Below are 24,782 nucleotides of genomic sequence, written 5' to 3' on the forward strand. Positions count from 1 at the left end.
CATAAAGAAACTGAGGCCCAGAGAGGTTTGTAACGTATCTATGGTCACACAGCTATTAATGGTAGAGCCAGGATTCAAATCCAGGCAGTCTGACTCCAGAGCTCACAGTCTTAAACATTAAGCCATACTGCAGGGTTGGCTGCCAGCCCCCCACCCCATGCGCCCTTCTCTCCAGCCAGCCCAAATCCTGTTTCTCCCCAATACTCCTGTCCTTTCCACCTCCCAAACTGTTCATACTGTACCTTCTACCTGGAATGCCATCCCTATCATCTTCTGCCATCTGCAATCTGAGAATCCCCCCACACCCTAGTGCCATCAAGATTCAGGTCATATGCCACCACTAAGAAGCCCTCCCGAAGCCCGCCTCTAGCCAGAAATGATTGCTGATCCTGTTCAGGGCTCCCACACACAGCACATGTCTGTCCTTCTTTTTATGGAGCAGGTTAGCTTTGGCAAAGCGTGACAGCTATTTGTGTTCCTGACTCCCAGAATCCCAGCACAGGAAGAGAACTTGGTAATCTCTCCGCTAGCACAGAGCACAAGGCCTGGAACAGAGTAGGTGCTCAATGAAAGCTTCTGGAGGGAGGAAGTCAGTGAATGAGTTCTGGTGGCTGCGCTAATAAATCCTCTCACCGGAACTTTGACCTCAGCCTCCAGTCTCCTCTTCCCAATCCGTTCTCCATCCTGTGGCCAGAGAGAGCTTTCCAAAGTAGAAATCTGACCGTTTTGCTCCCCCACTAAAACCCTTCTATGGCTTCTCATAACTCATTCAACAAACAACAACTGAGCCCTTTCTACATGCCAGGCACAGTGCTAGGTGCTGGAAATATAATCGTGAGCAAGACGTGTAAGATTTGTTCCCTCACGGAAGTGACATTCTAGTGGGAGAAGAAGACTATAAATATATACTATCATTTCAGGTAGAGAGAAGTGCTAGGAAGGAAAATACAGCAGGGTGATTAAAGGTGCTGTTTTAGATGCGGTGGTCAGGGAAGGGCTTTTTGAATAAATGGCATATAATCAGAGTCCTGATGGAAGTGAGGGAGTGAGCTGTGTGGTTATCTGACACAAGAGCAGTCCAGACAGAGGGTAGAGCCAGTGCAAAGGCCCTGAGATAGAACTGTGCCTGGCATGTTTGAGGAAAAGCCAGGAGGCCAGTGAAGCTGGAGCAGAGTAAACGAGGGGAGAGTGATAGAAGATAAGATCAGAAAGGTAATTGGGGCCAAATTGTGAAGGGCATTGAGCACACGGTAAAGACTTTGGCTTTTGCTCTGATTGAGATGAGCAGAGGAGGGGCGTGATCTACTTAGGTTTTACAGGAATCATCATCCATAGGATAACCTCCAGCTTCCTTACCATAGCTGTGGATGGTTCTCCTGACCGGACCTCTGCCTCATATACCCTCTGCCCCTTTACCCCAACCTGGCTACCTCCTGCTCACCCTTCAACATTTAGCTCGGGTGTTCCCTTCCATGCCTGCCTGAGTCCTTCACACAGGATGGCTTACAGGCCCCTCCTCTGTGCTGCCATAGGGCCCTAGAGTCACCTCTATCCCTAGGGCAAGGGCATTAATTGGCTCATTGAAGCCGTACAATTTACTGAGGCAGGCACCATTAGCCCCATTTTATAGATGAGGAAGGACACTGAGGCAAGAGGTGATGTAGACTTGCTCAAGGTCACACAGCTATTAAGTGAGAAAGTCAGGATGCAAACCCAGGGCCTAGGCTGTCTTCTCATGACATCTTGTTGCCTATCCCCACTTCTAGCTCCATGATGCCCGTCTTCTCATGACATCTTGTTGGCTATCCCCACTTCTAGCCCCATGCTGCCCCTGGCTCTCTACCCTTTGGCAGTTCTCCTCTCCCTTCTGTTTTGGTTGCAAAGGTAATAGTGGCAGGGAGGTCAGGCTGTCAACACAGCCCCCCAAAAAGGATAGAGCTTGAGGGCATCATACACACTGCTAAAGAAATGGGACCTGGGGACGTGGGATCCCTTAACTCAGAACTCCCAAACACTCAGCGCACTTACAGCGCACCTTCCCTGCGTCAGGCATTTTCTGCACATTATTTTAACTGCGTGGCAAATGTTGATCACATGGAAAAATCTCTCTTCTCTTTCTTACATCTTACGTAGACTCATATTCATTCTCTCTCTCTCTCTCTCGCTCACACACACACACACACACAGAACATGTTGTGCAGTAAGAAGCTGGGCAGACCTAGGTTCAGGTCCTGACAGTCACTTATCCACTGTGTGAGCCTGGGTGTGTCCCTTTACCGCTATGCACCTCAGTTTCTCATCCGCGTGGAGCTCAAAATGCAATTCCCTCTTTGGATTCCTGCACTTCAGAAAGGGCCTGGGAGACCTACCTCTCCTGGACTCCTCCCAGCCGGGAGCAGGAGCAAAGAAAACACACACGTGCGCACACGTGCACCCATGTGTGCTGTCTGCTGGGCTATTCTGTGAGGGAAACTGGGGAGCATCCTCTGCAGCGGGGGGAATAAATCACGTTACACAACTAACCACAGTATAAAGCTGAAAGTTCTCAGGGCTGGGGAACGGAGGAAGTGCTAGGAGAGCTCAGGAGAGATTTCTCCTGCTGGGGGGGGGGCAGGGGTGCTGAGTGGAATAAAAATAAACTCGCACTTACAGCGCACCTTCCCTGTGTCAGGCATTTTCTGCACATTATTTTAACTGCATGGCAAATGTGAAGGAAGAATTAGGATTCCGATTTTGCAGGTGAGGAGAAGGCTCTGAGGGGGAAAGTGATGCCAAAGGTCTCAGGACTAGCAAGTGGCAGAACAGGGATTCAAAGCCCAGAGCCTGTGCTAGTTCCCCTGTTGCCTCTAAGGCTTCATGGGGCAGTGGGGGGGGGGGGGTTGGGGGAGCTATTGAAAAGGGCCTTGCCTAGGAGGAGTTGGTAGAGAGAAGGAGTGAGGGACCTTGTGAGCCAAGGCATTACAATGGGGAGAAGCGGGGCAGAACGGGCAGTAGGGATTTGGGGTGGCCTGCCCATGGCGGGGGCACTGACCCACTCCGGCTGCTGCTATTAATGGGAGGTCTCTCTCTCTCCTTCCCTTTATTGGCACTGACCAGAGCCAGGCAGCCAGCAGGGGATGGGATCAGGATGCAGTTGCCATGGAAATGAATGGGGGCTGTTGCTATGGATACCATAAGATGAGGGCAAGAGGAAGCTAGGGATGCTGAGGACTATCCCCATGACAACTGGGGCTGAAAGCGGGGGTGGGGGGGGACCGGAAGTGAGAGACAAGAAAACAAGACAAGGAGGTCAGCACACGTAGATGAGGCCAGGGGCATTGGGCTCTGGAGGAAGGCTGGGCAAGGAGACCAGACCCAGCGGGGGGTGGGGGCAGAGGGGCAGAGGGACTCCAGTCACCTCCCTCTCCCCCGACAGCTTTTCAACAAGCTGTTTCTGCTGCCCGATCCCAGCGCCATAGAGACTCCAATCCTGAGGCCAGCCCGGCTTGGCACAGGGACTGGCAGGGGAAGAGGAAGCCATCGGAGGGGCTGATTGGGTACCCAGCGGGCAAACATAGGCTTGGGAGCACACAGATCAGGGTTTGAATCCTGGCTCTGCTTCCTTTGCAGCCCTAAATATAATAGTTGTCATTTACTGAGGACCTACTTTTAGCTAGGCCCAGCAACTCTGCAAGGTCTGGGTTGTTTCCCTTGAAGGGGACAACAGATGAAGAAACTGAGGTACAGAGAGATGAAGTAATTTGCCCAAAGTCTCAATGCTCAGCAGTGGTGGAGCCAGGAGTCGAATCATCGCTCATGCCTGTACCCACCAGCCCAGCACTGAGCAGCCCCTCTGAGCCCGAGTCCTTGCATTCTCCAGCTCCCTGTGCCTTCCCACAGTGGCACACAGAGGGCCAGATGCTGAGTAAATATTTGTGGAGTGTGTGAGTGAGGAAGCGATCCAGGAGGAAGCAGGAAAGACTGAGGTTAGATGGAAGAAGTGCCTGACTTTGAGAGCAATGACTCATTGGTTTGGCTGGCCAAGAGTAGAAGATCCACAGAACCGGGATGGACTTTTCGAACCATCTAATTCCACATATTCAAATTAAGACTGAAAAAGTCTAAGTGACTTGCTTGCTCAGGGTCACACAGGACGAGAACCCCAATCCCCTATCTTCCAGGCCAGCGTAACTTTTTAGCTGAATCCGTCCAGTCCCCACCCCCACCCCCCGGCACCTTTAAGCTCCTAGATGTTGGTGGCAGCAGGCTCCTTGTACTTTCTAGGCAAGGCGAGCTGATCCACAGCACCACGCCTGTGCCCAGGCTCTTACTTTCTTCTGCCCAGGATGTCCTCCCTCTCCCCTCTACCTGCAGCCTTTGTCGGTCTGGCTGAGCTTTTCTGAATCTTGGGGCTCCCTGAGCCAGCCAGGCCTCCTGGGAGGTTGGTTCTGACTCACTCCCACCCCCCACAGAACCTGACAGGGTCAGTTATCCCCCCTCTATATTTTGTGCACACTCATGTCACAGGCCGTCCTTATCACCAGCTAACTTGAGATTCTCTCTTGAAGTGTCCATTCCCTACACTACTCCCGTTTCCCATGGGCAGTGGCCTGGTATAATTCACCTCTGTGGACCATCCTTATGCCCAGGCCAGGGCCCAGCAGCCACCTTGGTCCCCTAAGACCACAGGTGGCAGTCATGTGTGTCTGTGTGACCATCCTGTCTGACAACTGTCACCCTAAAAGCCACAGCCCCACGTGCTCAAAAGCCACTGACACACATTCTTGTGATTATCTCCACCGAGGCACATGCAGAGAGATTGCTAGGCACAGAAAGTTGCCGCCTCACACAATCAACCTCACACACTCAGAATCCCTCACGCCCAGCCTCACACAATCACATTCCCTCAGATACACAACAGTGCACAGCCTCTCACTCTTCTCTCACCTGCCAGCCTCACGCACACCTGTGCACAGGCACACACGTTTCCCTCACAACAGATAGAAACCTTCCCCTTTCCCATAGCACAGGCCCTCAGCCAATTCAGTTGCCTACACAGGAGTCTACACCCCCATGGCTCCCACAATGGCCATCTGACCTTTAGTTGAGCCCCTGTGCCCCCTAACTTCCTTCTATCTCCAATAAAATGAAGGGTAGAATGGTCTCCCCCTCCACAGCCACAGGTCACCTAGACTCACACGCCCAGCTTGAACAGAGCAATCTATGTATCATTCCCCAACACAACCCCTGGGGCTCTCCACCAGGTTTTGGTCCATGCTGTCTCTGACTCCTTAATGCCTCACCTCTCAAACCATCTATTCAAACCCTTCCCAGCCGTCTACTCTTGCCCCTCTTCCTCCAGCAATCCTTGGACACCACCACCCGCAGCCCATCTTGACATCTCCCTACTCTTTGGGCCAGGAACATATTTTGCTCATTACTGAAGCCATATCTGCTCAATCACTTCTGCCCTTCACACCCTGCCTACTTTCCCAAAGGAATTCTCATCTCCCCTGGGAGATGGAGAACTTATGGAGAACACAGCCACTGTCTTACTTTCGGTCCCTCATGGTATTTAGCTTGAAACCTTGTACACAGTAGGTGTTTGAGCAATGCCTTCTGGAAGAGTAAATAAAGAAGAGAGGAAGAGAGAGGGAGGGGAGAAATAAATGAGAATTTGAATGAGTGAGTGAGTAGCTGAGTTGAGTGCCTAAGTGAGTCAAGCAATGAGTGAAGAGTGAGGCGAGCCTCTGGAAAACTACCAGGGCATGTGATGGGGATGCTGAAGGGGGGGGGTGGAAACAAAGGAGAGGAGGGACTCTCACCTGGGCCTTAATCAAAACAAGAGCCGCCAATCAGTGCACACTTGGCAACTGTGCACTAGACCCTATGCTGAGCTCCTTGTGCTTTTTCTTGCTAATCTTCATGACAACACAGAGAGGTAGATCTATTCTCACTGTACTCGGGAAGAAAATGAAGCTCAAGGAGAAGATAATACTTGTTCAAGGTTATACAGAGAGTAAGTGGCAGCTTACCATAAGGTAAACTCAGATTTGTCTAATGCAAAAAAAAAAAAAAAAAAAAGGCTCAGAAAGGGAAAGCAGGGGTATGAGCCCACCTGGGAGTCTCCTGGCTTTGCTCCTAACACAGACTCATCATGGAAGGTGTGGGTTCTACAGCGCATAGAGGACACCTTCTGCCTTCTGCCTTCCTGCCAACAGCCTCTGGGGATTCTTAGAACTAGCTTTTGGCAGGTGCAGGAAATATTTAGGGTTATTGCATCTGGGGGCAGTGGCTTTCCCTCAGACTCAGAGATCCCTAAAGCTGTAGAATCAGAACCTTGAAAGTATAGAATCAAGGACTATTAACATCACAGAATGTTAAAATCACACCATCAGAATTTTTTCTAAATGGTAGAGTCATGAAATCTTAAAACCACAGTATTGTAGAATCCCCAAATCACAGCATCATAGAAATAGAAACCACAGAATTGGATGGAATGTGTCACTGAATTATCCTCTCTTAAAGTCATGTAATCATAGTTTCTTAAAATTGTACCATCTCAGATTCACAGAATGTCAGAGCTGGAGGAGCCCTTGGAGATCCTCTGGTCCAACCTCCCTCCTCCTTTTACATACGGGGAAACTGGGTAGCAGGGAGGCCAAGCAACGTGTCCAAGTTGGCCAGCTCGCACCACCTCAGGCTGAAGAAGGCGCTAGGCTTGCCCATGGTGAGAGCGCCACATCGTTCATTCATTTATTGAGTGCCTTCTGGGTGTTGACAATAAAATCAAACCCTACTCTCTCTCCCAGCCCCTGTTCCCAGCCCTGGATAGGAAAGAAGGTAAGACCCTGGTGGGGATGGGGAGAGGGAAGTGGGGCGGGGTGGAACATACATCAGACAGAGAGAAGAGATCAGCTTTTATTGATGGAAATTCTTTTGTACACAGCGACACGCACTCTGAAAGGCCTTTTCCTCCTGATCATATTTACAGAGCACTATGGGAGTGGCAGGGGGGCACGGGACAAGGCCTCCAAGCAGTAGAAGAGATGGCAGCAATGGCCACAGCGAGGGAATGAGCAGGCTGGGTCCCGACCCCGTCTGGTCCTCTAAGCCCTAGGCACCCTGCATCTCTGTTTGTGCTCACAGAGGACAGAGGTAGGTCCTTGGGATGTCATTTGGAGACCTCTCCAGGAGTGGCAGGCTCCAGGGTGCCTGGGAAGTGGGGTGCGGGTATGGGAGGGTCCAGGTTTCAAGCTTCAAGCTCCAAGCTCCGCTGCTCCCACATTTTAGTCAGACCTAGGGCTCCAGCCTTTATAATTTGGGGGCTGGAGTCCAGGGGAGACAGCAGTGAGGGTGGGAATTCCAAGAAGGGGGTGGGTGAGGACGGGGCACGATGCCTGCCCATCTGGTTCCTGAAGCAGGGATGGGGTCCCATGGGGGATCGAGGGGGCAGGGGGCAGGGGGCTGGTTAAGGCTTTTGCTTCTGCATAGAAAATGACCCTTGTCCTCTCAGTTACCGAGAGGAGGGACTACTGCACTCGGAGGCCGGACAGCAGAACTGATGAGCGTCTTCCTCTTCCTCTTCCTCAGTCTCCTCCTCCTCCTCCTCTTCCCTGGGGCCAGGAAGGGCAGGGTAGAGGCCACAGGCGGCGGGTGACAGAGAGAGGCAGAGGCATTAGTTTGCAGAGCAGGGGAGACACAAGAAGGGCTGGAACCAGGGAGGTGGGGCTAGGATGGGGGTTGGAATGGGGAGGCCAGTGTGACCAATGGGGCCACATCCATCTCAGTCTCCAAGGAGCCTGTTGCTGGTCCCCCTCCTGAAACGGCCCTCCCCCACACTCAGGCTGGGCTCAGGCTTAAGGTTACACCCAGAGTATGTAAACTCCCTTTCTGACCTGACAGGTGCCCAACCTTAATTTTAACATAAATAGTAGCAACCAGCTCTCTGCTGGCACTTTGCATGGGTCATCTCATTTAACCCCTGCAACAACTGTGCAACATTTTAAAGATGAGGGAATTGAAGCTCAGAGAGGTTAGATATCTGCCCAAGGTCACACAGCTGGGTGAGCGGTAGTCAGGATTTAAGCCTGGAAGTTCTTGGAGCTCCAAGTCTCAGACTCTTCCCAGCAGGTCCTTTGGGTGAACTTGGTACTATCTCTAGAAATCCACCGTGCCCTTGAAGGACAAAGATTTGTATTTCCTGAAGGCTTCAGGGTTGGGAATGTAGGAGATGCTTAGAAATGGAGCGTGGAAAGTCCACAGCTTTGGAAGCAAACAGACCTGGGTTCCAAGGCCAGCTCTACAAGTGCTTCTAGGCTGCGGCCCCAGGCATGTTAATGCCCCTCTTGGAGCTTCAGTTTCCTCATCTGTAAAAATGAGGCTTATGATGCCAACCCCACAGGATTGTTGAAAGGACTGAAATACATGTCAAGTGCCTGGCAAACAAGAGTGATGGGAACATGGTGGTGGTTATTGTTAACTGCTCATGAACTGAACCTAATTACCAAGGTGGCCATTTGCACCCACACAGAAGCGCCACAGCGGCGGGGAGGAAACATTGCAGGAACAAGCACCTGTTCCTCGGGTCCTGCGGAGCAGTACCAGGGGCCAGTCTGCATGTGGCAGTCACTGGAGCTGGACTACACTTTCATGGGGTGGATGGACAGGCAGGAGGGCTGGGGCGGGACCAGGTGTCTTGGGAGTGAAAAGGCTGATCTTCTAGGGATATCCAAAGAAACAGCCTCACCCCACTCCCAGACCCCCTTGGCTCAGGAGATGTAGGAAATATGGAATCCAGGATACTGGAGGATTGGGAAGACATGGGAAGGAAAGAGAAGGCAAGGGAAGGCACTGCTGTCCATCTGACAGACAAGCGCGTGCAGGGGTGCGCACGCGGGGACACACACACACACACACACACACACACACGCACCCTCCTCATACTCAGAGCTCCCTCTGACACATTGTTCCACAGAGTCACTGAGTCAGCAAAACCACATGAACCAGTGCTCAAGTCCTGGGCAAGTAGCTCCTCCTTTCAGAGTCTCCCATTCCTCATCTATAAAAGGAGAAGGAAACTCCACACCTCTCAAGGCTGTCATGAGGAACAAATGATCTTCCAGTCCCCCTGCTCACTCCCCTCCTATCCAGGCCAGGCCCCTGTTACCCTTCACCCTGACACTGCAGTCACCTCCTGATTTCTTCTCCCTACTCTCTTGGACCACATTAGCCTTCCTAAAGCCCACCTTTGAGTGTGAATCTCTTCTGCTCAGACACCCACCTTGGCCCCCCTTAGCTTCCTGGATAAAGTTCAGATTCCTCTACTTGGCATTCAAGGCTCCCCCACCATATGGCCTCACCTGGCCTTTCCTGTCAGGTGGAAAAAGCCCAGGCTTTAGAGTCAGACAGACCTGGGTTTAAATATCAGCCCCATCGCCTACTAGCTGGGTGACCTTGAGTCCATTTCTTCACCTCTCCAGGACTTATTTTCCTTATCTGCAAAATGAGGAAATACCTATTCTGCAGGATGTGGTGGGATTAAATGAATTCAAGTATGTAAGGCACCTGCCACAGGGTAGGTTTGGTGCCTCATACATTGTAACTATTACTGTTACTGTCAGCATCGGTGGCATCAATGTTATCCCGCCCAGGCTTCATCAAACTAGCTTGTTCGTTATTACATCAGCACGTCCAGCCTTTTCACGCCTCTATGCCTTTGCTGACTCTGTTTCTTCCTTCTGCACAGAGCTTTGCCTGTTGAAATCTTGTCTGAACTTCAAAACCCAGCTCAAATGCTGCTTCCTGCAGGAAGTCCTCCCTGACTTCCAACCAGAAGTATTCTTTGCTTCCTCCTAGCTCCAGCATCCATGCTCTTTGTCAGGGATCTCCATGTGTTGCTTTGAACTTTTCTGAAGCATTTCTTTCACTAATCCCCTCAACGCCCTTGTATTCCCCCGACCACCACTATCTCTGCTTTCCCTCCCTGTGAGAAAAAGAGGGTCCCTATACTATTTTAGGCCAGTCCCTCCACCCAGGCTCTGGAGCCCACCCCTGCTACCACCTCCATAACAATCATCCCCTCTCCCTCCAGTATTTCAACCTCTCCCTCTCTGTTGCCTCCTTCCTACCAACATTTATAGAAGCTCAAGTCTCTCCCATCTGGGAATAAAAACCCTCGATCTGCCCCCACATCTCCCTCTAGCAATCAGTGTCCCTCTCTCCTCTTCACAGCTAAGCTTCTTGAGAAATTCGTCTACACTGGCCATCTCCACTTCAGTACCTCCCACGGGCTCTTCAACCCACTGCAATCTGCCTCATGCGCCCACCAAGCCACAGAAACTCTTCTTAGTAAGGTCGCCCAGGACCTCCCACTGGTTAAAGCCAATAGACTCTCTCCCACCCTCATCTTACTTCCCCCAGCTGTAACATTTGCCACTCTTAACAAGCCCCCCCGTGCGCAGACGGCTCTTTCCGTCCTCTGCTTCCGTGAGCCCACTCCCTGCTGGTTTTCCTCCTACTTCTCGGACCACCCCCAGCTCCTCTTCCTCTCTCCATTCCTTATGTGTTAGTACCTCTTCCCCAGTTCTGCTCTGGTCCTCTTCTCTTTCATTCCACACTCTCTGTCAGTGATCTCATTCCATTCCATAACTTCAGGTATGGCTGAGGACCCCACATCTCTCTCTCTAGCATGGATCTCTCTCCTGGGTCCCAGACCCATCAAGCCTAATGCTTGCTGGAAGCTCCACCAAGATGGCCCTTAGGGCCTTCAGAGTTCACAGGGACCTCTAACGCAGCAGCTTACCGCTGCAAACCTGTCCTCCTGCATTTCCCACCTTTGTGAAAGGCACCACCACCCAGTGGCCCAAGCCCAAAACACACCTGGAAGTCACCCTAGGTTCTTCCTGCTCCCTTAGCAAGTCAGCCACCGAATCCTGCTGATTCTACCCCCTAAATAGCTCTAAAAGACTACACATGATCTGGCCTCCGCTAACTCATCATCTACTCTCCTTGCCCCTCGCTCACTCTTTCTCCAATCGTACTGGTCTCCCTGCCGTCCCTCAAACATAACAAGCACACTCTTGCCTCAGGGCCTTTGCACTTGCTGGAACATCATCCCCCAGATAGGTGTGGCACCAGACACATTCTATATATTTAGTTGCTTATTTATTTAGTATCTGTCTCACCCACCGTAAGATCCATCAGGACAGGCATCTGTTTTGCTCAGTGCTATAGCCCTAATGCCCAGCACAGTGTCTAGCACTCGATAAATATGTGTTGAATGAATGAATCCATTGCCAGACCTGAACACGGGCAACTCACTGTGACCACCCTCAGTCATCTCCACCCCCCACTTCCACCCCCATTATCTATTCAGTCTCTGACTCCAGTTCTCTCTTCTACCCCATCACCTCTCAAATCCACCTCCTCTGCTCCATCCCCACAGCCACTACCTCAGCTTACCTCTCTTGGATTACTGCAAAAGCCTCCTCCCTAGTCTCCCTTCCTTCTAAAATGCTAATTTGATCAAGTTACTTTCCCTCCTCAAGAACTGCTCATGGCTCTCCAGCTGCCTACCACGAGAAAGGACCCTGGGCTCCCCAGACAGCGGTTTGAGGTGTGTCTAACCTCCGCATCAGTGTTCAGCCTTACCATTTCTCACCTCCAGGCCTCTGTGTTCACTCTCAGAGCATCCTCTCCCATCTCTACCACTCAAAATCTTTACAGACCTTGGATGACTGGCTCAAACACGACTTTCTTCAGGAAAATACCTGACTCACAAACCAGAAGTAATTCCTCCCCAAAATACATAGAGAAATAGGTGTCTCCAGTGTCACTCAGAATCTCCGAGAACCAGGAGTAGGATGGAAGTTAGTAATTATATCTGAGACCACGGACTTTGGGGGCTGGGCGAGCATTAATAGAGGTTCCCTTCTCCTCCTGCACTATTACCCTGGACTCATGTCCCTCTGGCCCTCTGCGAACACTGACTCATCCTTGCCTCCTCCCTTTCTCTCACCTGCTGTTGGGTCTATCTCATCAATAACTCTCAAAGAATTTAGATCCCATAATTTGAAATTAAAATGGTTCTTTGCGAATGGTGCCCACGGGAGTAGTGCAACATAGTAGCCCTGCTCCAAGCCACTTCTTCTATGCCAATATCCCAGTGTAGGCCTTCCATCTGGCCTCCATGCATACGATCCATTTCTCATACCGACTGCTAATGTGATATGTCTAAAACACAAATTTTACCAAATTTCTCTCCTATTTAGAATCCATTCACATGATACTTCATCACCAGCAACATTGGCTCTTAACCTTTTTTGGAGGAACCCAAAACCCTTTAGGCATTTAATGAAAGCCACAAACCATCTCCCCAACAGAAAGTGCACACAACTAGACACACACAACATTTTGCATTCAATTTCAGGAGGTTCGTGGGCCACCTGAAGCCATTTGGGACCCAGGTTCCCAAACCCAGGTTCTTAAAAAACCTTTGGCTCTTCCCAACAACATCCAGGTTCTTTTGCATATGCTGTTCCTTCTGCCTGGAACATTCTGCCACACTTCACCCTTCTGCCCCTGACTGCCTCTGACTCATCCTCTAAGACTCAGCTCTTAGGCTGAGTTGACCTGCACTAGCCCTAGGTGGGGCCAGATCTCTTCCACTGGGCTTCCACAGCAGCCCCCCACCCTGTGCTCTCCTCTGTCATAGCCCTCCTCAATCTCCACAACTGACTGGGAATTTGTGGAAGGCAAGAACCATTACCTAGCATAGGCCCTGCCATAGCAGAACTCCCTAAGTGTCTACTGAAACGAACACTAATAACAGCTACCCTTTTTTGAGTACTCATTATGTGCCAGGCACTCAACAACGTGAATACTATTTATGATCTCTTCTACTCCTCAATAAATAAACCCCATGATGTTGGTGTTCTTTTTAACAGATAAGGAACTAGGCTCAGAGATGCGAAGTGAGTTGTTTAAGGTCACCCAGTTAGTGAGTGACAGAGGTGGGACTGAATTGAGACATGTTGGCACCAATGCAAGTATTGGTCCACCATGCTTCCCTGCCCTGGACTGTGAGATTAGGAGATGGTATCAGTAGCAGAACAGGGCCAGAATGCCCTGCCTGGGCTCCATTTCCCAGGGCCGCCTACTCTTATTTTCCCTCCTGTGTCACCTTCATGTCAAGACCAGGGACCTGGTTCTCTTTCTCGCTCTCTCTCTCTTTTTTTTTCTTTTGGCCATGCTGCGAGGCTTGCGGGATCTTAGTTCCCTGACCAGGGACTGAACCCGGGCCCCAGCAGTGAAAGCACCGAGTCCTAACCACTGGACTGCCAGTGAACTCCCTGGCTCTCTCTTCTTATGGTGCGATCCCCTCCATCCCACGTACTACTCTCAGCCTCCTCATCCCAAAGCCCCACTACGGTCAGGCCCATCCTTTGCTCCAGAACCATCCCTAGACATGTACAGCTTTTAGATCCAATCCAATCCAAAGCTACACATTAGCTATGAGGAAAACAAGACATGGGTAGTCCCTGCCCTTCAAGAGTTGATAGTCATCCAGGAGTTTTACATGTACCTTCTCCAATCCTAAAATCAGCCCTGAGAGGTAAATAGGCATTATCCTCATTGCACAGATGAGGAAATAGAAGCTCAGAGGCTTGCCGAAAGTCGAGCTTGTAAGTAGCCGAATTTGGACTTGAATAAAGATACTGACCCAACTATTTTCCCCCATTAGGTCATCCTGCTTGGAAGAGCCAAAAAGTAGGCAACCATTTCCGGCAGGATTGGGGGATAAAGGAAAGCTATTACTCTTTCAAGACTTAGTACACATGTCCCCTCCCGTAGGGGACAGGTGGGGTTAGGTACCCCTCCTCTGGCAGCCCTCTGGGCCTACTTATGTTCTATCCCAAACCACACCATGCAGTCATTGTCTATGTGTCTCTCTCTCCCTTCTGGACTTGAGCTCCCTGACTGTAGGACCAGATACAGCTCATTCCCATATACTGAACCAAGGTTCAACATAAGGCCTAACTGAGAGCAGGCAGAACAAATGCTTGCTGAATGAATCAGGTGGTATTTGAGCAAGTTACTAAAAGGAAAAACAACAGGTGGATACAGGAAAAAGGTATAGAGGAGGAAGGAAACAAGTTAGTAAAGGCAAGGAAATGGGACCAAGAAAAAAGGCCAGTAATTTTAAAATTGTGACAGGGTAGGTATAACATTTTTTTCATTGTTGTTATGGGGGTTTTCTTTTCCTTACAAAAATGGGATCATACTATAAGCCCTGTTCTGCAATTTGCTTTTTTCATATAACAATAAGTCTTAGAGGTCTTTCCAGGTGAGTATCTAGAGATATATCTTTTACTTTTGATCTGCTACAGAGTATGGATGGATCATGAAGGAAAAGCTGTTTCCTACTGATGGACATGTAGGTTGTTTTAATTGTTTGCTATTATAAACAATGCTGCAATGAACATCTTTGCATATGTCTGGAAGTAGTTTTGAAGGATTCCTAAAAGTTGAGTTGCTGGGCAAAGGAATGAACATTTTGTTTAAAATGTAGATAAAAGCTATTTCCGTGGCTTTAACATTTTTATAAACTGGCTAAAAATAAAGATTATTCCTACTCATATAATCCTGTCTTTATTTAAGAAGCATATATCATGCAACCTTTTCATTAAGAGTTGGTTGAGAATGCTATCCTACAAAAGGGCGTGTGATAAAGAGTTGCACAGTATGGCTTATGTTTGCAGTTGGGGTTGGGGTATTTTAGAAAAGGCCTCTGGCTGGCCAAATTGGGGTCTACCTAGTAGTAAAACTCTAGAGGAACCTAACTCTAAGACATAGTTCTCAGCTTGGAAGTATATGCACATTTAAGTTTCTGGGGGCAGCTAACAAACTGGTCCCATGAGAAAATGAAACCAATTCGTACTCTTATCAAGGAATATGAGAGATTCTGTTTCCTCACAACCCTTTCAATCTTTTAAATTTTGGTACTTTAAAATTAGTACTTCGTCGTTGTTTTAGTTACATTTCTTTAGCTATTTGTAAGGTTGAACATCCTTTCTCATTCATTAGCTGTATATTTCTCTGAATTGTCAAATCACGTTATTTCTCCACTTTAAATGGGTTGTGCACCTTTTTCTTATTGATTTCCGGGAGACGATACAGACAGAGATATTAACCTTTGCCTGATGTCTATGTAGCAAATACTTTCTTCTAGCCTGTTGTTTCTGTTTTAACTTTGTGTATAGTATCTTTCTCCACACAGAAGTTCTTAACTTTAACGTAGTTGAAATTATTGCTCTTTACTTTATGGCTCCTGAGTTCTTAAACCCTGATCAGAAAGGCTTCTCCACCTTGTTATAAAAATATTCTGGATTTTCCTCTGGTACTTTTACAGCTTTATTTTTTGCATTTGTTTTTGTACAAGGTAGGGATTTAACTTAAATTTTTTCCAAATGGTAGCTAATAGTCCCATCCTATTTACTGACTTCCCACTGATTTGAAATGCATTCTTTGTCACAAATTAAATTCCCATATGAATATATGGGTTTGTTTCTAAATTCTCTATTTTGTTCCATTTATGTATTCCTCTATTTCTGTGATGATATAATATTTGTAATTTCTGTAGATTTATGGTAAGTTTTCATATCTAATGGGGCAAGTCCCCCCTCATTGTTCTTCTTTTTCAAAATTTTCTTAGTAATTCATGGGCATTTACTCTTCCAAATGAACTTTAAAATCCAATTGCACAATTCCCAAAGAAAACACCACTGAAATTTTAATGAGAAATACCTTGAACCTTTTGATCAAATTGGGGGGAAAATGTCATTTTAAACCATACTGAATTCTTCCCATCCAAGAATAGGATATGACTCTTGATTTATTCAAGTCTTATAGCCTTTGATGAAATTTTAGTTTTCTACAGAGAAGTATTTTAAATTTCTTATAAATTCGTAGCAATTTTATCTCTTTGTTTTTGCTATTGTGAATGGGAATCTTTTTCTATTATGTCTTCTAATTAGTTATTGATGGTATTCAGAGAAGCTGATGGTTTGGGTGTATATTTATCTTGTATCTACCCATCTCACTGAATTGTCTTATTAGTTCTAATAATTTTTCCTTTTATTCCCTTTGATTATCCAAGTAGACAACCATATCATCTTCAAATAATGCTAATTCTGACTCTTTATTTCTGATATTTATACCACTTATTTCTTTTTTTAATCCCAATGATTAAAACTTCCAGAAAAACACTGGTTAGTGACAGTGATAGTAGTCATCCTTATTTTGTTCCCAAATTGAATGGAAATTTATCTAGCACTTCACTGTTACACTTGATGATTGTTTTTGGTTTCTGATAAAAATTCTTTCCAAGTTAAGGAGGTTTTCATTCATTCCTAACTTACTGTACTAGTTATCTATTGCTGTTTAACAAATTACCCCAATGCAGCAAGAGATAACTAAGGCAGTAAGGGTTTTTAAATCAAGAATGGATGTGTGATTTTGTCAGATTATTTTTTCAGCATTTATGGAGATAGAGTAAAAAGATTGTACAACTATTAGTATAATCAATTACAATAACAGCTTTCCTAATTTTGAACAATCCCTGCACTCCTGGGACAAACTTTCACTTGTCACGATACAGTCTTCTTTTAATACGCTGATGGATTCAGTTGGAGAATCTGTAATTTAAAACGTGTTGCTCTATTAATATGTGAGGTAAGGCTATAGTTTTCCTTTTTTTGTCTAAACCTGTCCAGTGATACCAGCCTTCTAGAATGAACCAGGAAGCTGTCCATCTTTTCCTATTAGCTGATCTTTCAAGATTGGATAGAACTTCCATGATGCCTGAACTTCCATAATACCAGCTGGGCCTGGTACCATTTCTGAGGAGAAAACTTTGACCATCTTTTAAACTTCTTCTATACTGTTCTATTCTATTCAGGTTTTCTTCCACTCCTTAAGTGATTTTGGTAATTTATATTTTCCTAGAAAACCACCCATCTCATCTAGATTTTCACATTTATTGTTATAAAATTACACAAAGCATTTTCTTATGACTTTCATATCCTCTGAATCTGTGGTTAAATCCCCTTCATCATACCTTATTTTATTTATGTTTTCTTGCCATTTTCTCAATCATAACTGCCAGAGGAGGGTCTGTCTAGTTTGTTGGTCTTTTCAAAAAACACCTCTTAGCTTATCAAACCTTTTGTTTTCTATTTCATTAATTTCTGGTTTTATATACAGTAATTACTTGATTCTGCTTTCTTTTGGTTGTTCTTTTTCTAGAATTTTCTAGACCCTTGATCAGAATAATTAGTTCATTTAAACTGTCTTGTTCTCTAATAAAAGCATTTAAGACTACAAACTTTCTTCTGGGAACCCCCATGGTCATATCCCATAGGTTTTGATCTATGATATTCTCAATTGACATTTATTCTAAATAGTCCATAAATTCCATTCTTATTTCCTCTTTAACACAAGTATTTTTAAACTTTCAAATGGACCTAGCCTTTTTGCCATTGCTATTAATATTTTATTTCATTGCATTATAATCAGAAAATGTAAAATGTGTTTTCAAATTAACTTGGAAATAATCTCCTTCCCCAAAAGTATAATCAGATTGTTCTCTCTGTCTAAACACCCTTCCCCATCCTATCCAACTGACAAACTCTTACTCATCCTACAAAACAGCTCAAATGTTACATATTCTAGGACCAACCACTCCCACTTTGGGGGGAAGGTATCTAGAGAAGGATTTTTAAGGAAGGACAAGCTACAAACAGGCTGTGAACGTCCTCTTTGGTCTCCTGGCCTGGTCCCCCAGTCACTCTCCTCACACGCTCAGACACCCATTCCACAGTCACTCCAGAGGCTAGAGGGAGATGGGGGAGGGGCTGGCAATGATATTGATATTTGTCTGGAGGGGTGAGGGATTGGGGGAGGGGTGGGTCTAGCTCTTACCTGCTCTCTGCCAGCCTGCCTGAGGGGGTAAGCTTCATGGAGTCAAGGACCTGAGTAGGACAGCAATACTGGTGTAGAGTATGAGACGCTGTGGACCTGAGAGACAGCAAGAGACAGAGAGAGAAAGAGAGACAGAGAGAGAGACAGGGAGGGAGGGGAGAGGCAGGGTGGGGAATGGGGACAAGGAGGTGAAAGTGAGTGGGATAGGGGAAAGGGGAAGACTGGGTGGAATGGGTGGTGGAGGATAGGGAATGGAAGAGGAGGGGTGGGAGGGAGGGAGGGAGAGAGGGAAGGTAGGAAGGAAGGAAGGAAGGAAGGAAGGAAGGAAGGAAGGAAGGAAGGAAGGAAGGAAGAAAAAAAGAAAAAACCACAAAGTCAAGAAAGAGAGGACGGCACTCGAACCACAAACAGAACACAACGACAACAGGGGGCAGCAGAGACGAAAGAGCTGGGCTGGGCCTCCTGTGTTCCAGGTGACTCCGTGGGGACCTCGGCCTCAGAGACACTGGGACACCACAGTAGGGAAGGGGGAAGGGAGCCCTCCTCACACCAGACGCCACACGGGTAGGGAAGAGGGGAGAGGGAAGGGTGGATGAAAGAGAAAGGGAAAAGGTGTATGGGGGGGTTCCCCCTTAGAGAAGACCCCTCACAAGAAAGGAGGGAGGGATGGGGAGAAAAGAGGCTCTGGGTCCAAAGAGGGGGAAGAACCCAGGCCAGGGCGGGGTGGGGGTGGGGTTGGTGCAGGAGACACTGGAGGAGGAGAGGGAAAGAGACAGAGAGAAACCGAAAGAGACAAGACAGAAAAGGAGAAAGACAGAGAAGGAGGAAGACAGTGAAAGGGCGAGACAAAAGACACAGAGAGAAGATGGGGAGAGGCAGAGAGTGCCAGAGCAAAGGACAGGAGAGGCGAGGGCGGAGGAGAGCTGACAAGGTCTCAGTGGTCTTGGTGACAGGATGGGACTCGGGCTGAGTGTGCGAGTGGGGCCCAGCGAGCCAGAGGACAGGGTGGTTCTTCGCTTCCAAGGCCAGTGCTGCGCCCCCAGCCTGGGGCAGGGCCCAAGTTCCGCCCCCCAGCGCTGTGCTCCCACCCTTAGCGTGGGGTCCAAAGGCCCCTCTGCCTCCTGCTTCCCACGATTAAAGTCCAGAGAAGGGGAAGGGGGAGGAGAGACAGCAGCGTAGTGAGGCCGAGGGCCCTGTCCCTGCCCTACCCAGCACAGGGCAGATGCTGGGAGTGAGTGCCAGGTCAGCCAGCCCCTGCCCCCCACGAGCCCCTGAAGGCAGGTTGTAGTCAGGGCCTGGCCATTCAAGAGCCGAAGTAAAGGCTGGGAGATGTGGCTGCACGCCAGGCCAGCTGCCCACTATCTCGCTTGCTGCGAATTAGAGAGGATGCCTAAATCTTAGTACCTTAACAGAGAATCCTGGAATCTGATACTCTTCTTATCAGAGACTCTGGAATAATTGTCATCAGCAGAACGACTGTTTCTCAAGTGCCATCTAAGCGCCAGTCACTGGCCCAAGTCCTTGACTCATTAAACCTGAGACTCAGAGATCCTTAGGCTGCTGGAATGTTGGTATCAGAGAGTCTCAGCTGTTGTGGACAGCCCCGCAGTGCCAGGCTAGGTGCCAGGGCAGCCACCAATCACACCCCTCACAGGCCACCAACTGCGCTGCTCAGGGCTCCAGGGTCCTTACAGAGCTGGGCACCCAGATGCCCCTGGGCTCACCCACTTGAGCTGGCTCCCTCCCCCAAGCCAAAGGCCTCCAAGAGTCCAAGAGGGGAGCCAGGAACCAGGAAGCCAGGAGGCTGCTGAATCAGCAGCCCAGGGACCAGGTCCAGGCCTGGGCAGGAAGGGAGGGGGTCGGGCTGCAGGGTTGGGGGTGGGGGCCAGGTTCCTACCTGCTACTCCTCCCGGGGGGCTCCATGGGTCTGGACCTGTCCCGAGGGCAGGCCCCCTGGCCAGGGCGGTGCCTCCACCGACTCGCCACCCCCTCCTCCCCAGCCCTTCCCTAGAAGGAGGAACCAAGGAGGCGGGGCCAGGCCTGCTGGGCTATAGGCCAGACTGCAACTGGAAACTTTGCTCCTTCCCCTGCTCCCCCAGGAGGGCTGGGAACTCCTAGTACGAGGAAGCAGCTTTGAGAGCTTGAAGTGACTCCTCTGGGCCAAACCTCAGGCTGGGCTCACTATATGCACCTCTGTTGGAATCTCCCCAAGCACCCTGTCAAGTACCTGTCACTAGCCCTATTCTCCCGAAGAGAAAATTGAGATGTAGAAACATTACGTAACTCGGCACAGGTAATAGAGCTAGTAAGTAGCAGAACCCCAAGATCAGGACCTGGTTTGGCCATTCCCAAATCAGGACTCTGTCCCCTTGGCCATATTGCTGCCCTGTGAATACAGAAACCTTTCCATAGAAGCTTTTCACAAACATTCTCATCTTCCACAGAGTTAAAGAGACTCTGTGTGGTGGTTATGCTGGGATGCTCCAGTTCAAGTAAAATTCAAATCACCCATTTGGGGAAATCAAGATGAGGGCCCAGCCGATATTCTTGACCATTGCAATAAGCTCTCACTTTCTTCTGTGTTGTTTTCTGAACTGGCTAAGAGAAATGCTCCCTGAAGAGAAAAGCAAAAATCAGAAGACACGCCATTCACAATCTAGAGGCTGTTCTTCCAAGGAAATTGCCCCACCTGATTTTACAGAGGGGGAGATTGAGGCCTGGAGAGGGGAGGAGTCTTACTAAAGTTCATACAGCCAGTCAAACTAGAATCCCCACCGACCTACCACAGTAATCTCTCTCTCCTCCTTATGTGGGGGGCTGGAGAAAGGAGACAATTTGGAGGATTTGAAGGGTGCGGGGTTCCTGAAGAGTACCCCAGATCCAGCTCAGAGGGCTCCTGTCCTTTCACAGCCCCAGAGCCCAGGCCCCTGGCTGTTCTGAGCAGAAGGCAGCCCTGGGAGGGGCCAGGGGGCCAGTGATCTAGAAGGAATAGGAGCTGACAGGCAATAGGCCAGCCTTCCTGCCTTCCTGCCTTCCTGCCTCCCTGCCGGGGCAGCTGGCTCCTCTCAAGAAAGCCAAAGCTGCTGAGAGAGATAGGCCCTCCGGACCACCGCAAAGTTGGCATCTATGGGCCCTTCATGGCCTCTTCTCCCTCTGCCCACCCCCTAAAGCCCCGTGGTCTTCAAGGCTCTGGTCTCAGCCCCTGTTTTTCTTTCTCTCTCCCTCAGCAACTCTCTTGGCTCTCGTGGCAGCCGCACCTTGTGCCCATTTGCACTTATTGTCCTAAGGGTGGCACCTGTGGCCCAAACCTTCACCTTGGCCTGGCAGAAGTTGAGAGACAGAAATTCTAGTCCTGGCCCTAAGGCTGATGCTGTGTGACCTTGGGCAAGCCCCTTCCCCTCTCTGGTGAGGCAAAGAGCTTACATTTTGGTGCCTGGCGGAGCCGGGTACAAGTCCCAGCTCTACAACTTTTCAGCTGGGTAACCCCTCTGAGGCACGGTTTGTTCATCTGTAAAAGGTGAGTGGCAACTCCTATCTCACAGGTTCTTGTGAGGTTCCAGTGAGACAAATATGCACATGCTGAAAAGTCTCAGTTTGAGCCTGAGAGAGTATGATCCTTCTCCCAGGGAGGTAGGGGAGACTCTTGGGAAACCTGTTTGTTTCGGGCAGGGGAAGATTTCTAGGAAGATACCTCTTCATCTGGGCCACTCTTGGAATTCAGGCATATCTGAGCCTGTTGGGGCGACTCACGTGATAACCCTCTAGGGGCTGAAGGGAAGAAGGAGCTAAGGGTGAGGAGCCTGACCCAGCCGCAGGGCACTGGCAGGGCCTTCGTTCACTTATGCTACAGATCCTGTGAGCCAGGCACCGAGCTGGGGGACAGATACGGCAGTGACTAAGGGCAGTCAATGTCCTGATCTCATGGAGCTCATATCCAAGTGAGAGGAGACAGACATTATTCAACCACTAATGGAATTAAGCAGGGCAAAAAGTGGAGGTAGTGGGGGAGAGTGTTCCAGGCAGAGGAAACAACTTGGGCAAAGGACCTGAGGTGGTATTTCCAGGAACTACAAGGAGGCCAACGTGGCTGAGTGGAAAAAGCAAAGGGGAGATGAGCGAGACTGGAGATGTAGGCGGGGGCCCAGTCATGCAGAGCCTGGAGGTCCTGATAAGGTTTCAGTATTTATACTAAGAGGAATTTGGAAGCCTGTGGTTCATGGATAGGCCAGGGGCGGGGAGTGTCTCTGAAGCCCCTAAAGTTGTATGAAAAATATGAGTGAGTATGAGTGCACTTCGGGGGAGAACATTGCTTTCATTAGATCCTCAGATGGGTTTGTGATCCCAAAAGGGCAGGGAAACTCCTTATATGATTCCATTCCCTAAGTGCCCACTATGAGCTAGTGTCAGGCATCCCAGGACCTTCTGTGAGCTGCCCCTCCCCCCCACTTCCAGGTGGTCTCAGCCTCCCCCCCATCTTCAACCTGTGCCCCACCCAAACAGAAGTGCCTACAATTCTCTGCCACACTCTGCTGTCTGCCCTCACCTTTGCCTCTGCTCAAAAGACCCTTCCCCACCACCCTTCCCCCACTGCCACCTCCCCACTTCGTTAGCTCCGCCTTGTTCCTCACAAGTCTGCTCAGAGGTGGTGCCCTCTGGGAACCTGACTCTGGGATCCCTCCCCTGTGTCCTTCCCACCCTGCGTTTCTCCAGCGCTGTCTATTCACATGCTGTTGCCCCTTCTGGTCCAGGAGCTCGGTGGGGACAGGGACCATGTCTTATTCATTCCAGTGTCCCCAGCATCCGGCACAGGGCACCTAGTCAAACAGGTCAGCAGGTATTGGGAGACAGACAATCCACACTGAGGTGGAGGCTGCAAGATGGGCTGCTGGACACTAGAGGGCACTGTGGCCACTGGAATCCTGGCCTGCCGCTGCCACTAGCCAGGCTGACCCAGGCTGGCCCTGGGACCAGGCAGGCAGAGAAGCATGGAAACTCTGCTCCTGGGTCCTGCAGCTCCTTGGCTCTGGGTCTAACTGACCGGGGTCCCAGTCCCAGCTTCCCAATTTACCTTCTGCCCCCTTTCCAGATTATCTCTCATGACAGCCCCATCCCACTGCAGATACAGTTACAGTTCTTCACGAATGCAAGTACCAAACACTGCTCCACAGCCCTGGCACACTTTTTTGCTCTGTCTGCAACACTCTCCACTTCACCTCACCCCACCCCCACCCCTCACCAGGCTAACTTCTACTCATCCACCAAGTCTCAGTTTAGATGTCAGCTTGGAGGAGCCTCCCTGACCCTCAGGCTGGGTTGGGTACACTTCTGAGGTTCTCCCACAGCACCCTACACTTCCCCTGTAATTGTCTGTTTCCTTATCTGTTTTCCTACCAGACGGTGAGTTTCCTCAGAGCAGGATTCTATTATTCATCACTGTATCAACCGCATTTAGTTTAGCAGAGTGCCTGGCACGATGTAGGTACTCAAGAAATTGTCCCATGACTAAGTGGATGGATGGATGGACAGATGGATGGATGATCTCAGGCAAGTCACTCTACCTCTCAAGGTTTCAGTTTCCCCCTCTGTAAAGTGGATCCAATCACCCTTACTCGGCAGAGCTGCCAGGAGGATTAAAGATAAGGTGTGTGGAATGCTCCCTAACAGTACCTGATACGTAGTACACATTTTCTGAATCAAAGCATTTATTAAGTTGAAGGAGGCTTTGCCCTGAGCCTGGGATGATCTCTCCCACTCAGGCTTACCACCTATATGTGGAAGATGGCCTTAACAATAATAAGAAAACTATCATTTTTATTAAAAAATAACAACAGCACCTGCTATGTGCCAGGCCAGAAGTAGGAGCTCCCTAAGGAGGTGGGCAGTCTCCAGTCTCAGCCAGAGGATGCAAGGCCCTGGCCGAGGTCAGAGCCATGGGCATTGCCCCTGCATCTGGAGAACAGTCATTACGTGCACAGCTGGTTCCAAACTCTTTACTCATAGGTGAAAACCTGTCTAAGGGGTCATTAATTCCCTCTGTAATTAATGTAAAAACTGCAGGGTTTGTATTAATGGAAGAGTAAGCTCAAGCATCAAGTTGATAATATTGATAATGTGTGCTTGTAATTCTATACTGCAGATAACTATAAATTCAGTCACTGCACTAATAAAATGTGAAAATTCCTGAAACAACCAAGAACTTGGTAGCAGCTGTACCATGAGTAGCATTATGCCAGTTGTTCTGAGGCTATGAAAATCACCGCACACTGGTGGCGATGGTAATATTCACTGTGCACTTAAAGGCTGTTTGGGCACAAAATAAGGGGAAATTTTTAGATAAAACAGGGCATTTTGATGCAAGAGCATGGAACTTGAAAGCATAGTGAGCAAAGGTCGACTTGCATTAGAGTAGGAACCAAAACCTTGATGGACGAGCAAGCTTACAGTCGTGGGCCTCTGAGCAGACTACTCCCCAGGCTGCGACCTCGCTTGTGAACACAGAAAAGCTGTGGGCACTGTAGAAGAAACACCAAGTCCCGAGTATTTGACCTCTACCCTCACCCACTTCTAGGAGAATCCACTCCCACCTACAGCCCCTTGCCCCCTCGTTTACCACAGGATGGACAGAAACGGTGCTGTCCCATGGGGGTGGGCCCTGAAGCTGGAAGGTCACATAGCTTCTAGGTTGGTGGCCACATCAGGCCACCTGAGAGCAGAGGAAGCCAGTCCAGAGAGAGGAGTCAGTGACAAAGAGATGACAGGGACCAGGCAAGTCATGAAAGATGGAGAGAGACAAGGCATGAGCCAGGGAGATGCAGAGATGC

General features: G+C 49.1%; 1 protein-coding gene across 5 annotated transcripts in view; it reads right to left on the reverse strand.

Moving 5' to 3' along the window:
• IQSEC2 (IQ motif and Sec7 domain ArfGEF 2) overlaps positions 1-24,782 on the reverse strand; it is a 75,769-nt gene that overhangs the window by 21,230 nt on the left and 29,757 nt on the right. The window contains exons 1-2 of one of the 5 annotated variants that reach the window (XM_068533191.1): positions 19,859-19,962; positions 17,962-18,057 (exon numbers count right to left, since the gene is read on the reverse strand). The exons of 2 other annotated variants lie outside the window; for them this stretch is intronic. In XM_068533191.1, the coding sequence (XP_068389292.1) occupies positions 17,962-18,057; positions 19,859-19,884 (122 nt within the window). In that variant the 5' untranslated portion in view covers positions 19,885-19,962. Of the gene's footprint in view, positions 1-17,961; positions 18,058-19,858; positions 19,963-24,782 lie in introns of those variants that run through there. 2 more of the 5 variants (XM_068533193.1, XM_068533192.1) reach the window with 2 other exon arrangements.

This window comes from Eschrichtius robustus, chromosome X, assembly GCF_028021215.1.
Source record: "Eschrichtius robustus isolate mEscRob2 chromosome X, mEscRob2.pri, whole genome shotgun sequence".
NCBI classification, from domain to species: domain Eukaryota; kingdom Metazoa; phylum Chordata; class Mammalia; order Artiodactyla; family Eschrichtiidae; genus Eschrichtius; species Eschrichtius robustus.